The 14,784-nt window shown below is 32.7% G+C and overlaps 1 protein-coding gene and 2 long non-coding RNA genes across 3 annotated transcripts; all 3 read right to left on the bottom strand.

Moving 5' to 3' along the window:
• Positions 1-649, bottom strand: LOC133782728 (uncharacterized). Its single transcript, XR_009870683.1, has 2 exons — positions 579-649; positions 1-247 (listed from the first exon to the last, which is right to left on the bottom strand). It is a non-coding gene; the product is annotated as an uncharacterized LOC133782728 (long non-coding RNA).
• A 565-nt stretch (positions 650-1,214) lies between these two features.
• On the bottom strand, positions 1,215-3,907 carry LOC133782727 (bifunctional 3-dehydroquinate dehydratase/shikimate dehydrogenase, chloroplastic-like). Its single transcript, XM_062222097.1, has 4 exons — positions 3,218-3,907; positions 2,637-2,742; positions 1,895-2,113; positions 1,215-1,381 (listed from the first exon to the last, which is right to left on the bottom strand). Exons 2-4 carry the CDS (start codon positions 2,700-2,702, stop codon positions 1,325-1,327), a joined length of 342 nt encoding a protein of 113 aa, XP_062078081.1. The 5' UTR covers positions 2,703-2,742; positions 3,218-3,907; the 3' UTR covers positions 1,215-1,324.
• A 3,854-nt stretch (positions 3,908-7,761) lies between these two features.
• LOC133784315 (uncharacterized) lies at positions 7,762-9,835 on the bottom strand. Its single transcript, XR_009871269.1, has 3 exons — positions 8,797-9,835; positions 8,570-8,666; positions 7,762-8,056 (listed from the first exon to the last, which is right to left on the bottom strand). It is a non-coding gene; the product is annotated as an uncharacterized LOC133784315 (long non-coding RNA).
• Positions 9,836-14,784: the final 4,949 nt, after the last annotated feature.

Here is a 14,784-nt window from a genome sequence, read left to right as displayed (position 1 = left end):
TTTTCCTAAACAAGAAAAGTTTTTGGTCATTGAAGATGAGAGAAATACAACATCCATAAAGTTGACCATTACAAAAACAACAATAACAACAACATGATACCAGCCTGCCATCATTTAATTTGGAAAGGCTGAATATACATGCCATTCTCAACATAGAACAAACACTTGTGCAACATTTTCTCAGTAAATTCCGGGGATGACCCTGTACCGAACCTTCTCGCAGTACGATTTCCAGTATTTTCCATACCTACAATAACAATCACATGTCAAGATTTTATGCCTTTATCTGTATGAAAACGCGCAAACCATTATTCATTTCGTCTACTTATTTATTTTTCTCTACACTGGCATCGGTTTGTAAATTGTCTACACCTGTTGGACCAGAAACCACTAACATGATCAGAGTTTGTCTCTCCCATACAAGCAAATAAACTAGTAGCACTCGTAAGGTAAGTTTTAACTAATGAATTACCTCAACTTCGGGATCTATTTGAAAAACTAAATTTGGAAGGTTTACCTTTGCAATTTTTAAGGGACATAATTTTTCATAAACAAATGATGAGATTGTGTTTGCTTACTTGGATCGGCACCGATCATCATCCCTTTTCGCCCGGTCGAGGAGAAGGATTGAATCCCAATAACTTCCCATCACTTTGTATCCTTATAATGCAATTAACAGCTCCTATTGACTTGTATGGTATCAAGAGATAAACCATTCACATATGAGAAAATCTTGAAAATAAAAATAGAATACACTGAACAATAAAAGATTAGAAATTCAGTCATACTACAAATTATACGGTCAGACAACACATAACATGAATGATTTGCCAATTACCTTGGCAACTGGATCAACCTCATCACAGCACGTGAGTGCAGCTTCCTTGTGAGGAATGGTGACACTGTATTTGACAGAATTAATTTTAATACAAGCATGCCATCAAAATTTCACTTCCAACTACACAAATTTTTTTTTCAAATACATCTCTCCCATACAACACAAGTTATATATAAATATACATATTTATAATATCAATGCTTATCAGTGGTCATACGAAAATTCCAGAAGTATGGGCTTTGTTTAACGAGAGTTAGAACAAGTTTTGTTAACAAAATACTTTAATATTAAAAAGAAAAAAACTAAACCTGAATCCCGCAAAATCTGCAGACAAGTAAGTTTGGAGAAAATTTGCAATGTCATCTACCAACAAATGCAGATAAACTCCATTAAAACCAACTGACTTGAAGGCCTCATTATACAAAATTGGTGATTTGCTTTGGCCAACTGGCTTTCCAATAACACCAAACACTTTTGTGTCGGGCCCTATCTGTCTGAAATTGTATAAATGTAGAAGCTCATAACCAGTGCTATTATTGGAACCTGAATTTCCAGTTAGTAAATTAATGTGTTCACATCATATAACGAAGATGAAAATAAGAGGTACAAAAGCCAGCATTAATACTAAACAGAAAATTTCCTAGAAATGGGAAAAGAGAGGAAACTTTAAAATTATATACTCCTATCCAAAACTTTTAGACATAAACTAAGGTCAATTGATTGAGGGAAGCTATGTTTTCTAACCAAATTACCATACTAGCTAACGTTCCAGCCACCAAATAACTTGATTGGATAAAGATATTCCTCAATAAGAAGAAAACAGACTCGATGTCCACTCATAACTTGTATAGAACTGCTAACAGGTATTAATTTGGAATATATGCTTCTTGCACTAGTCATACACACATCTAGTGTACAGAGGAACTGTAACTTATGATTAAAATGCAGTCATAAATTGCTATAAAGTCGTAGCATCTGTCATAAACACACAATATTGACTAATGTTTCTGGATTTACAGAAACAAGAAACTAGAGAGAAGCTTGAATTTGGGATACCTGAGAATGCACAGTTATCTGGAAAACACGTGCCGCATCAGTTATATCTAAGGCAGATGTTCCAAACTTCACTATGTCAGCTCCAGTTGCTTGTATTTTTGCAACAAGATTACCAAGATCCTCCATAGATGGGGTATTTTGATAATTATGAGAAGAAACAACAATCTTAAAATTTTCAGGCTTCTTTCCAGCTATGGATTGAATGAATTCATGAGCAACCTTCACACAGAGGTAGCAGGCAAAAATCAATCATGGTACCATAGTGGTGGAAATCGGGTTAATAAAAACTGTACACAAAATAACTTCCAAACATCTTGTGAATACAACACTTGCTATGAGCCGTATGTATTCAGAGACATTAAAATAATATACTCCACTTTTTTTGGTCTGTTTTTGATAACTAAGCTTCCGTAAATCCTACTACTGTGGGTATTGTTTAGATATGAAACAAAAAATTATGTTATACCTGCAGTTAAAACTTGTAACTGACAAGTGAATGACACAAAGACTCGCATAAAAATCAGGTAAAGGATTCTTGGACAGTTCCTTCAACCATCAGGGAGCATTATAAAATCCATGAAGGAAGAAATGGATACCAATATGGATATATATAAACATATGTGCGTGCGTGTATTTTTTTTAAGTCACCAATGAAAATATTTCTATGATGTGATCATTTTTACAGGAAAAATATGCAACATGAGAATCATTTTAAAGTTGTAGATTTCATAAAAGAAGTAACCTGGAGCTCAACATCAATGTAATCAGCCCCGTATTCCATGGCCAATCGAAGTGCATCCTGTCGCATTTTTTCATCGCCATTGTACTGACCACCTTCCCATGTTGGTCTAAAAAAGTATAACATTAAACAATGGTGAGACTCTATCAAAGGTAATGCAAGGAGATCATAGAATAAAGTTTCTTGCTAAGAAAACCCAAATAGAATTTATAAAATTTGCTGATCATTCTAAGGTTCAAGGTTTTGTCCTTTTTTTTTAATTTTGATATATATATATATATTAGTCCTTAATCTAACAGTCTGTTTGCATTTTAAGCTGATATAATATTATTTTTTTAGCTAGCAAAAAATGAACATACCAGCAGCTAAAACATTCATCTTTTTTTTTTTCCAAATAAATTTCATTAAAGTTACAGTTGAGAACTCTAAGTATTGATTTAATCCTGCATAAGACTCCCCATTTCGTATATAACAGTCAACATGACTAGAGTGCAAATATTTAATCAAATATACTTTGTACTTTTCACACTTGTGTTTATTTAGACATCACAGGAAAAAGACAGCCAGAAATTTATAGAACATACCAGCAACATGAAAATAATGGGTTCAGCGAGGTTTCCTACTTTTCAAGTTTTTCAAGTTTTGACCCATCACCTCTCCGTGAGACCGAGCCATCCATGACCCTCTGCAAGCCCAAGCCCTCCAACCTCGTCCATAGCCCTATCCGTGAGCTGCATTTGGAGATACTCCAATAAATTATTCTATATACTTTCCTTCATAATGGCTAGGTGCCTCAATTTATCATTAAGGAGCAACAAAATAAAAATTAAGATTCATATCATCTTTAGGAATAAAATGTTTAAAAATATTATCTAAAAAATTCATCTTCAAAGAATCAACTATTTAGGTCATTCCATAATATATACTTCCAAATTTAAAACTGAAATAAAAAAAAGGCCTAGAGAACAATAAGCAACAACTACATTAGCCTATAGAAGAATCATTCACTAAATTTCACAATCTTAGTCCATTGAGGCATTTTCACACACACTTGGTTTGCATCACAAAAAAGGAAAGAAAAATATAAAAATAGACACAAAATCCATAATCCAAAATCCAAAAGGAAAGAAAATACAGCTGGGTGCATCAATCCTCTGGAAACTTCCATAACTGAAATTGGTCAGATTGCAGAGAAGGTACAAAATTTGTAGGCACTAAAGCCATCAACCACATGACAGCCTTTAAAGAGAGACATATATATATATATATAGATAGATAGATAGATAGATAGAGAAAGAGAGAGAGAAGAAGAAGAAGAAGAAGAAGAAGCATGACTCACTTAAATTTGTGCTATTCCCATTAATCAGAAATACAAGTTTTATCAATTATTATTTCTTAAGATACAATAGCAAGTTTGGGAGGTACTAAGATATTTCCCTTGGCATATTGATGTTGATAATTAATATAAAAGTTGTCGACTTCACCAGCATATGTCATGATTAAAGTACAAATTTTCATACTTTATTCATAATTTTTTTCATATACTGCATAAGGTCATTTACCATTTATGAGAACTTCCCTTTTCTTATTGCTTCAAAACAAAACAAATATGTGCATGCATGAACAAAGAGGTATGCATTAAAATATGGCCTTGACAACTAGAATAAACAAACTTGCCTGTATAAATAGCTACTCCACATGCCCATTCGGTATTCCGCAAGTAACATGACTGAAGAATTGTGTTTTTAATGGTTAATGGGCACAGATCGTTATCAATAAAAGGAGGAAACAACCGTAAATTTGCATCAAATCTTCTAATGTCTTTGTCAGGAACAGGGCACTCAATCACACCCTGAAGAGAGAGAGAAATGCATCATCACTTATAAAAGTGAAATAAAACCCGAAGTGTAGAAGCATTGAACGTGATCTCTGTAATATATTGATCAATATCAAATAGCCAAACCTTAGATCAAAACAGAATATCCAAATAGTAAAGAACAAACCAGCATACACCTGCAAAGTGAAATAACACCTCGCCTTTCCAAGCCCTGCCACCATCAAACCTCACAGACACTGGTGCACCTGCAAAACAGAAAGAAATAAGCATAGCTAAGTGTCTAAGTCATTTGTAATTTATATTATGCACCCAAAAGCAAGCAATTTCTTCCACATCAATAAATTTATTGTGAAAAGCATTCTATAAATGAATAATAAATGATAGTATTCTCCATGAAACTAGAAAAGACTCAGATCATAACATTACATTATAACCAGAAAGATGCTACTTTAGTATACCATGAGAATCAATGGCTAGTTAATTACTTCTGATTTCAATTAAAAATGCATTCAAGCACAATAAAAGTTAAAGAAACCAACACTACTCAAGGCCACCAATTATAAAACTTTTAGTAAGGTTAATGTAAGATCTGGCTGATCAAATTCAATATAATTGAATATGTATGCAAACCGCACCAAATGAATCCCTCCCTACATATATTTACACATTGAAAGAATACGTGCGAGGTTTACTAACTAAAACAACTAAAATCCTAAGATACATGTCAAATCCAATGCTATAAACAAACTCTTATTTCTTTACAATCTCTAATAATAACAAAAGTATAACCTGATGAACTGTTAAGCAGCATTCTTTACAAGCTCAAGCCATCATAATGTGGTAGCATGACAGCCAATACGTGTATATTTAGATCAGTTTCATCTGCCTCACTGACCATCTTGTAAAATTCTGTCAAAAACAGAGAAAAATTTGACATAAAAATATAGCAAAACATAGATGAACCCTAACAGAACATAACTAATAACATAAATACACACAAATAGATTATAAATACATTTTTTATTGTTCAAGAGAATCAATTATATTTGTTCACCAATTTACATAATAAAATTGATAATAAAAAAATGTCAAAAGAACAGAGAAAACAACATCAATATTATTATCTCTCACATAATTCAGACTCAAAACAGAACCATTAATAGCTAATTTATTTTAAGAATTAACTACAAGCACCAAACGAAACCAAAACTGTAATTTAAATAAATAAACTTATCTTTTATCAGAGGGTAATCAAATACAAAATAAAAGGCTATGAAACTAACCAAAGCTACATTATCAAAAGCTATGAAACTATCAGCTTTCATAAACCCAATACAAAATATATTTTACATCATCAAGTTGTAATCTTTGCTTGATCAATCCCAAACAAACAATAATTCCATAAAAGGGAGAAACAGAGAACTAACATAGATATTAAAAATGATAGGTTCATATACAGTTGCTTTACCACCATGGACTGTCTTGACTCTTGAGACCAATTTGATCCCCATCTAAGCCTTTCAATGAATACTAATAATAGCCAAGTAGAAAAGAAAATGCAGAGAACACCTCCTACATTCAGACCCAGAAGAGACAGATTTTTTGGGCTGTTGTTCATACTTGTATATAAAACACAGTAAAAGCAAATTGGTATAACAAAAATGCAACTTTTCAATCCTAAATCAAAGATCAGTACAGTAAAGATCAGTACAGTAAAGATGGAAATCAAATCAAAAAAAATATTTTAATCCTAAATCAAAGATCAGTACAGTAAAGAGTTTATACTGTTCTTATTTCAAAGATCAGTACAGTAAGTTTTAATCAGGCATCAAAACTTTGTTGCACAAATAGAAAGAATCAATTTTTATGTCTTAAAAAGAAGGGTCAATATCACAAATGCTCTTTGACAATGTAAGTTTCATTGAACAGGTTGACTCAAGGTTTCACGTATATTACTTCAAGAGTCAATCAAATTCCAGTTAATTACTTGGTATCACTCAAGATTTCACAGGTTGGCTAAAACGTAAGGAGGTCACCAACTATATCATTAATCCACATAAATAATGGAAAATCCATATAAAAATTATTTTAATAAATAAAATAATAATAATAATAAATTAAAAGAAAGAAAAGGAAAGGAAAGAAGAAACTGGCACAGTTGGTGTCTTTATTTCTACTTCTTTGAAAGTAAGCAAAGATAGAAATAACTTCAATGAAGAGACAAGGCTATAAGATTGAAGCCATAGGGATCAAGTACAAGATTCAAACAGAAAACACATTAGAGAAATCAAGTTCTTGGTCTAGAACCATAATAGTCACTTGAAGTAATTGAAAATTCGCTCAATAAAGGAGGCAGGCAAGTGTCAAAAGGGTTGAGCTATTAAGTTAAAAGAATTGAAAATCTAAATCATGCCATACTTATGGTTACTTCAAGGACATTTCAATTCTGTTCACACTACGATTGGGCATTCTTATGGTCTTTAGTAGAAATATCACCCAAAAAATTTCTTGTAGTAAAATTAATAAAATAGTTTCAAGGCAAATGAATGAAACACCCAGAAACAAAGCAAGTTATAGAAAAAATTATGGACTGTCCAATACTCAAAAATATAACTTATATACATTTATGGATGGAATCTTATGAAATGGAAACAAACGATACAAACACTTAATAAACTACCTGCCAATTTAATTTTCAAGATGAGATTACAATAAACAACTTTACACCTCACTGCATCACTTTTGGCAAATAAAGATAGAGTAAACATATATGTTTAAAAGTTGAAGTTGACACCCCACTGGTGAGTATTGACTCACTCATTCAGTCTATGTTTAAAAGTTGCATTTACATGCATTAAAGTTAGTGTTCCATAAAAAAAGTCAGTGTTCATAACATGGGATTTTGTCTTATCTGCAGGGTCGTTATGGAACTAGGAGCAGTGCTGCTTTGACTGCAAAAACAAATGGTGAAGTTACCTTTTACGAGACTTATCTGGACAAAGACATGTGGAAGGAACAATCTGTCAGTTACCAGATTCAGAAGCTTCAGGAGAATGGAACCAATCCAGATTCAGAGGCTCTGGCTCATATATAATTTGCTTGTTTGTGCTGTGGACTGTTTGTGAATATGTATATGCATATCTATTATCTACCATATGACTCAAGTCATGCGTATTTATGTTCTAAAAGAAAGCCTTGTCAAGGCACATTTATCTATATTAATATTAAAAAAAACAGCCCAGATTCATGTTTCAGAATGAACAAGAGTTTAAAGTATCATCAGCCATCAACTAGAAAATGATTCTATCTATTAACTTGATAATCAAAACAACCGAACACAGTCATCTGAAAAAACTATAAATGTTTGTTACACTGAATTATTATTATTTTTTATTCTTGCTGCAACTATGGTATGTTAAATTAACATCACTTTTGAAGCCTAGACTCACTTATCTGCAATTTTACAAAGTACCTCAACAGTCCTGAGGACTATACATCATCTGCAGCAGAAAGTCCTTGCGTTCATCAACTGGGCATCCAAAGAAGGCTCTCACCCTTGCAGTATTTGCAATTAGGAAAGTGTAGCCTAAAAATCATGACAGATTACATTAAGAGGGAGAGAACTTGAAAACAAAAATTATTACCACAATCAGATTAAGAACAAAAAATCATCACAAACTTTCTTTCTTGCTTCAAACATAGTACAGTATATTCAATCCCTAATTTAAACCAAAATTCCCACAAATAATCACAATATTATAGTTATATATACACATGAGACAAAAAATTGCAGAAATCAAAATTGATGGAGCAATATTGAGAGATGAATGGTGAGGTTTTGGAACGGGGGAGGGAGGCCAGAAAGATGACAATGGAATGAGTGACTAGGAAAGAAGAACAACACCCAGATTCAAACTTCATTAAACTCATACTCATATTCAAAAATCCACATATAATAACTAAAATGAAAGACAAAACATATACTATGAAGAAAACCTATAAGATTATTAAACACACAGTAATTAAAATACCCCATTCTAAGGCTTCGACTACCATGAACCAACCATCAACAACAAAAATAAGTTGAGAGGAAACATACCAGATCTCGCCTCCGTCGTGTGCTGAGGAGAAGAAGACCCACGCATCGTCGAACCCGTGACCTCGCCTTTGCCTCTGCCTCCGCCAGGCGCCGTCACCTATTCTTCCAAGAAAATGAAGAATAACGGATAGGAGTGAGAGGAGGAGAGGGCAGCGGCTTAGGGCTCTCTCTCATTTACTGAAGAGTAGGAACCATTACCAGAGTGAGGTCAGGACAAGAAAGAGTACCTTTGATGTTTGCTAAGTCGAGCCGATGGGGTGGAGAGCGACTTCGTGATGTTGGAGTAGACCAATCTGACCGCCGGTGGAGGAGAACGACGCCGTGTGGTTTGAGCACTCTCTCGTGGAGGCTAGAGAGAATCGATGAAATGAATGGTGAGAATGAAGGGATTTAGGCGTTTAGAGAGAACCCATATTCAGAATGAGAGTGTTGTGTAAAATAATAAAAAAAATGAAAAGTAAAGGCGCCATTAATTCACTTGGCGCTAAATATTTCTCCCCAAATATTTTAGAGCTAAATCATTAATAACACTTTAAAAAAGGTGCTATATCTTAACGTAATATTTACTCAAAATTGTTGTAGTGCTTGGTCGAATGTTTCTTTGAGTTGCTTGGGTCTATCTAAATATGTGAGAGCTTGATCATGATTTTTAGATAAATCTCGTGCATTTGATGATATTTATGCTTGCTTAATTTTGGGTTAAGGAAAGATGGATGATTATGCTTAGAACTTGCTTGCTTGCTACTTGAGGCGAAATCATAGACAATGCATACTTAGGAAGATGATTTAGGCGATTTTTTTTTGGAACGATTGAGCCTTTCAAGCCAACCTTGATTAATTTAATCCCTAGTTGTCCTTTTTGAGCCTAATGTTACATTCTTTGTTTTGACACCTATTTTGAGCTTACTTTAAACATGTTATTATATTTCCTTCCCTTGAATGATTACCGTGAGCATACAAGTGAATGATGATTGGGGATTGGTTTTGTAATAGGGTGAATTGTGGAGTGTTATAAATAAAAAGATTGAGATAAAAAAAAAAAATTGAAAGTAAACTACACTCCCTTTAAACATATAGTAAAAAAAAAAAACAAGTTTGGGGGAGTGTAGTTTGAAAAGAAAAAAAAATTCTAAGTGTGAATTATCTCAATCTTAAAAAAAAAAAAAAGGAAATACTGGGATTGTTTGTGAACTGTAATGTGAATATCAAATGTGGTTTGTATGGCTTGTATGCTTATGGTAATTTTGAGCCTACATGACATCTCATCTACCCTTGCCTAAGCCTATCGTTATAAGCTATAAAAGTCCTATTGATTCTTGAGCATGTGTTGTCTATATTAGTGGAGAGTAGTAAGTGATGCAAGCATATGAGATAATAAGATTTGATGGTTTGTGGTGAGTAATTTGGTAAGTTTAAATAGATTCAAATGCATGTTATTTATTGATCATGATCAAGCGAACATATATTTGTTTGGAATTGAGTGAGTTGAAGAAATATTTTGATCAAAATTCTAGATTATCATGATGGCTGGATTTTTTGAAAACTATATGAGCATGACAAACATAATTTGGAGGCTTGATTTGTCGTTGTCAATTTGATTTGTCTTTGTTTAGTTGTTTTAGATTTTTAGGTTTTTAGGTTTGTCTAGAGTTCTTTACTCGAGGGCGAGTAAATGTTAAGTTTGGGGGAGTTTGATTAGCGAGTTTTAGACTTGTTTTAGTGTGTCTACTTAGGAAGTATTTTAGAGGTTTAGGATTGTTTTGTTCTATTTTACGCTTGTTTTGTGTTGTTTTTGTTTATTTTCAGGTTTTGAAGGATTGTGATGATTTAGAATGAAAAAGATGCCAAAAAGCACAAAAAATCGTAAAGCTGTCAAAAATGCCTTTTCTGAGAGAGTAGCGTGACCTCGCTACTGTAGAGAGCGACCGCGCTAGGTTGCTGGAAATTGAAATTCGACAGATTTTTAAATGAAGGGCATTTTGGTCCATTCACAAGGGCTAATTTAGGGTAACGAATTTTGATGCGATTTAGGCAGTGGAAAAACGTGAATTAGAGGCTAGGGACAAAGTGGAGGTGAAAAGAAAAGAAGGAGAAGCTTGGAGCAAGCGTGGGCGATCTGTGACAATTCCCCATCTAGTTTCAATCTCTTTTTCTTTAAATTTTCTATGTTATTGTTTATGTTTAATTTGATTATGGATATGAATATTGAGATTATGAGCTAAACTCCTATTTAGGGATTTGATGGATATTGACTGAGATTATTCCATGGATTAATGCTATTTGATTATTCCTTCTTCCTTGTTTATGTGATTTGTTCATTTTTGTGCTTAATACATGTTTGAGATTGATCACCTTAAGCATGATTCATGATCCTAATATGAAATCTGAAAAGTGAATATTAGGAATGCTCTAAATGAATAAACATAGGTTTTGATGTGAAACGAAAGTATTTGCATAGCTTGTGTGACTTTTAGATTACTGCTTAATGCGAATTGTTTTTTGTACTATCTCAGAGATGCAGTAGTTGACATGCAATTTAGTACCTTTATGATCTGAAAAGAGTTTAGGTGATTTTATAATCTGTCATCACATAGGAGGAAGAAGAATAGTTGACTAGTATTAACAATTGGGTAATCAAAGCAATTGAAATCATATTCCTAATTTCACATCCATTGTTAAACCATTTTTATTTATTGTTTTGCTTCTTGTGTTTTCTGCATTATAATTTTAAAAATCAATTTTTATTGTTGCCAAATAGAAATATAAATCCAATTTGATTAGTACTTAGCTGCAATTCCCGTGGGTTCGACCTCACCTGTGTGAGTTACTATTTGTATGATACGTGCACTTGCGTGTAATAAAATATCGCAACAAGTAGTAGTAGTAGTAATAGTAGTAGTTGTAGAATTTTAGTTTTCGTGGATATTGGTTCAAGCCGAGATTTAGTTAGAAACTCGTAGAAATAGTTATGGATTTTATAAGTTTAACCTATGGTTTAGAAATATTAATTTTAACATAAGGTTTTATTAATATACTTGGTCCTAAGAATATTATTTATTTTAACCTAAGGTTTAGATAGAATAATTAAGAGCGTGACACTTGTCACAAGCATGTTTATTAAGGATTTAAGTATTTTTTTATGAATAGTTTAATTAAAAGAAAGATCTAGAAGCTCTAGAACCTTCCATTATCTATTAGAATCACGTTTTACTCAGTCAGAGTAGTTTTTAATCAATTTCAAATTATCCTGAAATGTGCAAAAACGTGTTTAAAATATCAGCGTATGTCGATATATCACAGCTGTAAGGGCCGATATATCGCATATAATTGATATGGAAAACACGTCGACTTCGCACGAACGAAACCACGGACCCTCAGGATCATGGTAGGGGCGATATATCGCCTACCCTAGGCAATATACTGGCTCCAATGACCAACTTTTCAATTTTCGTAGAATTCTGAGCTAAAAACAACCCTCAACAACCTTGACTCATTCCTAAACGTTTTTGACCGAGTTATGGGCATCTGTTGAGCAGATAATTCAAATTTATTCATTTTTGATCATTTATTTATTCATTTTAAATGAGTTAGTTTCACTCCTTGAACTCTATATAGGACCCTTCACTCAGCCATTATATTCATCATTCAAGCATAATTCAGAGCCTCCAAGCTGCTAAGATTATTCTGGAGAGAAACACTAGGGTCTTGGGGTTAAAGCTTTCAAATCTAAATCTTTTATAAACACTTGGGAAATAAGTTTTTGTGTGATTTTGGTGTTCGAGGTATAGATCGAGGTTCTAAGCTATCCAAGGTATTCTTTATCTTCAGGTTTAGTTTCTATTATTCTTTCTTTTTTTCTTCAAATCCTAACTTGTAATAGTGACTTTTGGTTAGGTGTTTAATCTCTTTAAAACATAAAGTTTTCGGTGAGTTCTTATCCCGATGGTTTAGATCTTCTCTTCAACTTCATTTCTTTAGAAACTTATGGTTTCTTTAGGTTTGGTTTTAGGAGTTTCAATCCCGCTCTTGTCTCCAATATTCCAATTTTTGGTAAGGAAAATTAGGTAGTTTAGTATTATGATCTAGTTTATGTAGCTTATGATATAGTTTATGTGTATATGATCTAACATTTCAGGTACAATAAATAGGTAAGTGTGTCTGGACCTAAGGTGTCCAATGATGTATGACGGACTATGTCCGGTAGGTTCGGTTGCCAAAACTTTATGATGGACCTACGTGACGTCCGGTGTATAACAAACTTTTGTCCGGGGCTTAATTGCCACCCTTATATAAACACTTATCTTTTTATTATATCTGACTTGTTATTATGACCTATAGCTATGATTTATGACCTATGACCTATAGTTATGATTATGAGTATGACTTATGACCTATGATCTATGACTTATGACCTATGACCTATGACTTATGACTTAGAGTATGATTTATGACTTAGATTATGATGTAGAATTATGACTTAAGCTATGATATGACCTAGAGTTTTGTGTTTGTATGGCTCTTGTGAATTTATGTTATGTTTGATTATATGACTAACTTTTGTATGTATTTTCCTTACTAGGCTTAGAAGCTCACTCCTTATGATGTTGTTATTTCAGGCAATTAAGGATAGAAAGACCGGTAGCGAGTGGGACCTAAGAGCTTTGTGATGTACTCGTGGGGACCATATAGTCGAGGAAGATCAAACGAGCCTATTTTTATAAAAGCATATTATTTTAAGGTTTTACTTAAATGTTGCTCATTTTTGTATTAAAGACAATTATTTTATTTTTGTAAAACCATGGATCCATGTATTTATTTTCAAGTTTTTATTCAATAAAAGAGCAATATTTATGAATTATGATCCAATACTGTGTTCTCGGTAATCTATGAGAAATTAGGGCGTTACATATTCACTGACTGGAGAAAATATTACCTAGCCATATGATTTATTCTTAACCACTTGGCGTACTCAAACTGATCAATCATTGAAGCATCTATTGGTGGTTCATCGATTGGTGGTGTTTTAATAGCCTCCATCAAATTCTCTCTTAACAATAGTATATCCATATCATGTCTCCAAAATACTATATTTTTCATCATTAAGTTCAACCACTACATTGCAGTTATTTTGAGACATTTTAACTGAAATAAAATACTATAAAATTATTATTTGAAAAAATATCAGTATTTTAGAAAGTAAACATGATGCATGAATGCAACAATTAAAGCACATAAATTAACATTTACTTTTCCACGATAAAACTACCTAACAAATAAAGTGTTGCCTTAGGGTCGGTCAAGTTAAATTAAAATAGCTTATAAGACAATCTTATCTTTATAATTTAAAACTTAAAATAACTCTTTATTTTCTCTTTTAAATATAAAGTACCGCTGGTTTGGTCAAGAGGTAATTATCCACCGCAAAAGCTTAATTACATCTTTGTAAGTGTAACCCATTATTTCGGAACTCATGACTTAACTTAGAGAGTGTTGTCTTAAGGTCAATCAAGCCTAAAAGACATCAATTCCTCCGATGTTCGTAAGAAGGCAACCTTGGTATTGATATGTCTAGAAACATTCCTTAGGGGGATGGAAACAAAGCCGCATCGAGGCCCTATTCATATCTCACGGTGTTGTACTAATAATGGAGACCATAGGTCACATTGCGATGTTCACCTTCTTCCACTTACTATTTTAGATTAAATGTGTTTTATTAAACTAATCAATTAATTTTAAATTAATTACTAGTTATTAATAACCATATGAATGTAATTAATTACAAAAAAACATAATTATAAAAGAGTCTGCTTCTATAATTATTGTGATCTAAATAATTACCCATTACATTCATCTAACTTTACTAAAACGTTTTTTTTTTACATAAAGGTGGTTATCTTAAAGGCCTATAAAAACTATTGTCTTTATTATGGTGTGAGTTACCAAGTTTTAACTAATTTAATACTTAGTAGTTTATATGCAATTGATTTCACCAAAAACAATTCATATAAACAAATAGGATAATCCTAGATAATCATGTTTCTAAAAGATGCATGATTAATGAGAAACTGTGTGGGGTTTCATGAATGGTATGTAATTGAATAATGCATGATCATGTTATCAATCAAACATCAATGGACATTTATTCAAATAAATACAATAAATAAATAATGATGAATCGAGTACTAATGGGTATTTCTAAGATTTACAACCCTTTG

Source organism: Humulus lupulus, chromosome 6 (genome assembly GCF_963169125.1).
Source record: "Humulus lupulus chromosome 6, drHumLupu1.1, whole genome shotgun sequence".
Lineage (NCBI taxonomy): Eukaryota > Viridiplantae > Streptophyta > Magnoliopsida > Rosales > Cannabaceae > Humulus > Humulus lupulus.
Note: the sequence above shows the minus strand (reverse complement) of the source record. Positions and strands in the feature narration are given on the sequence as shown.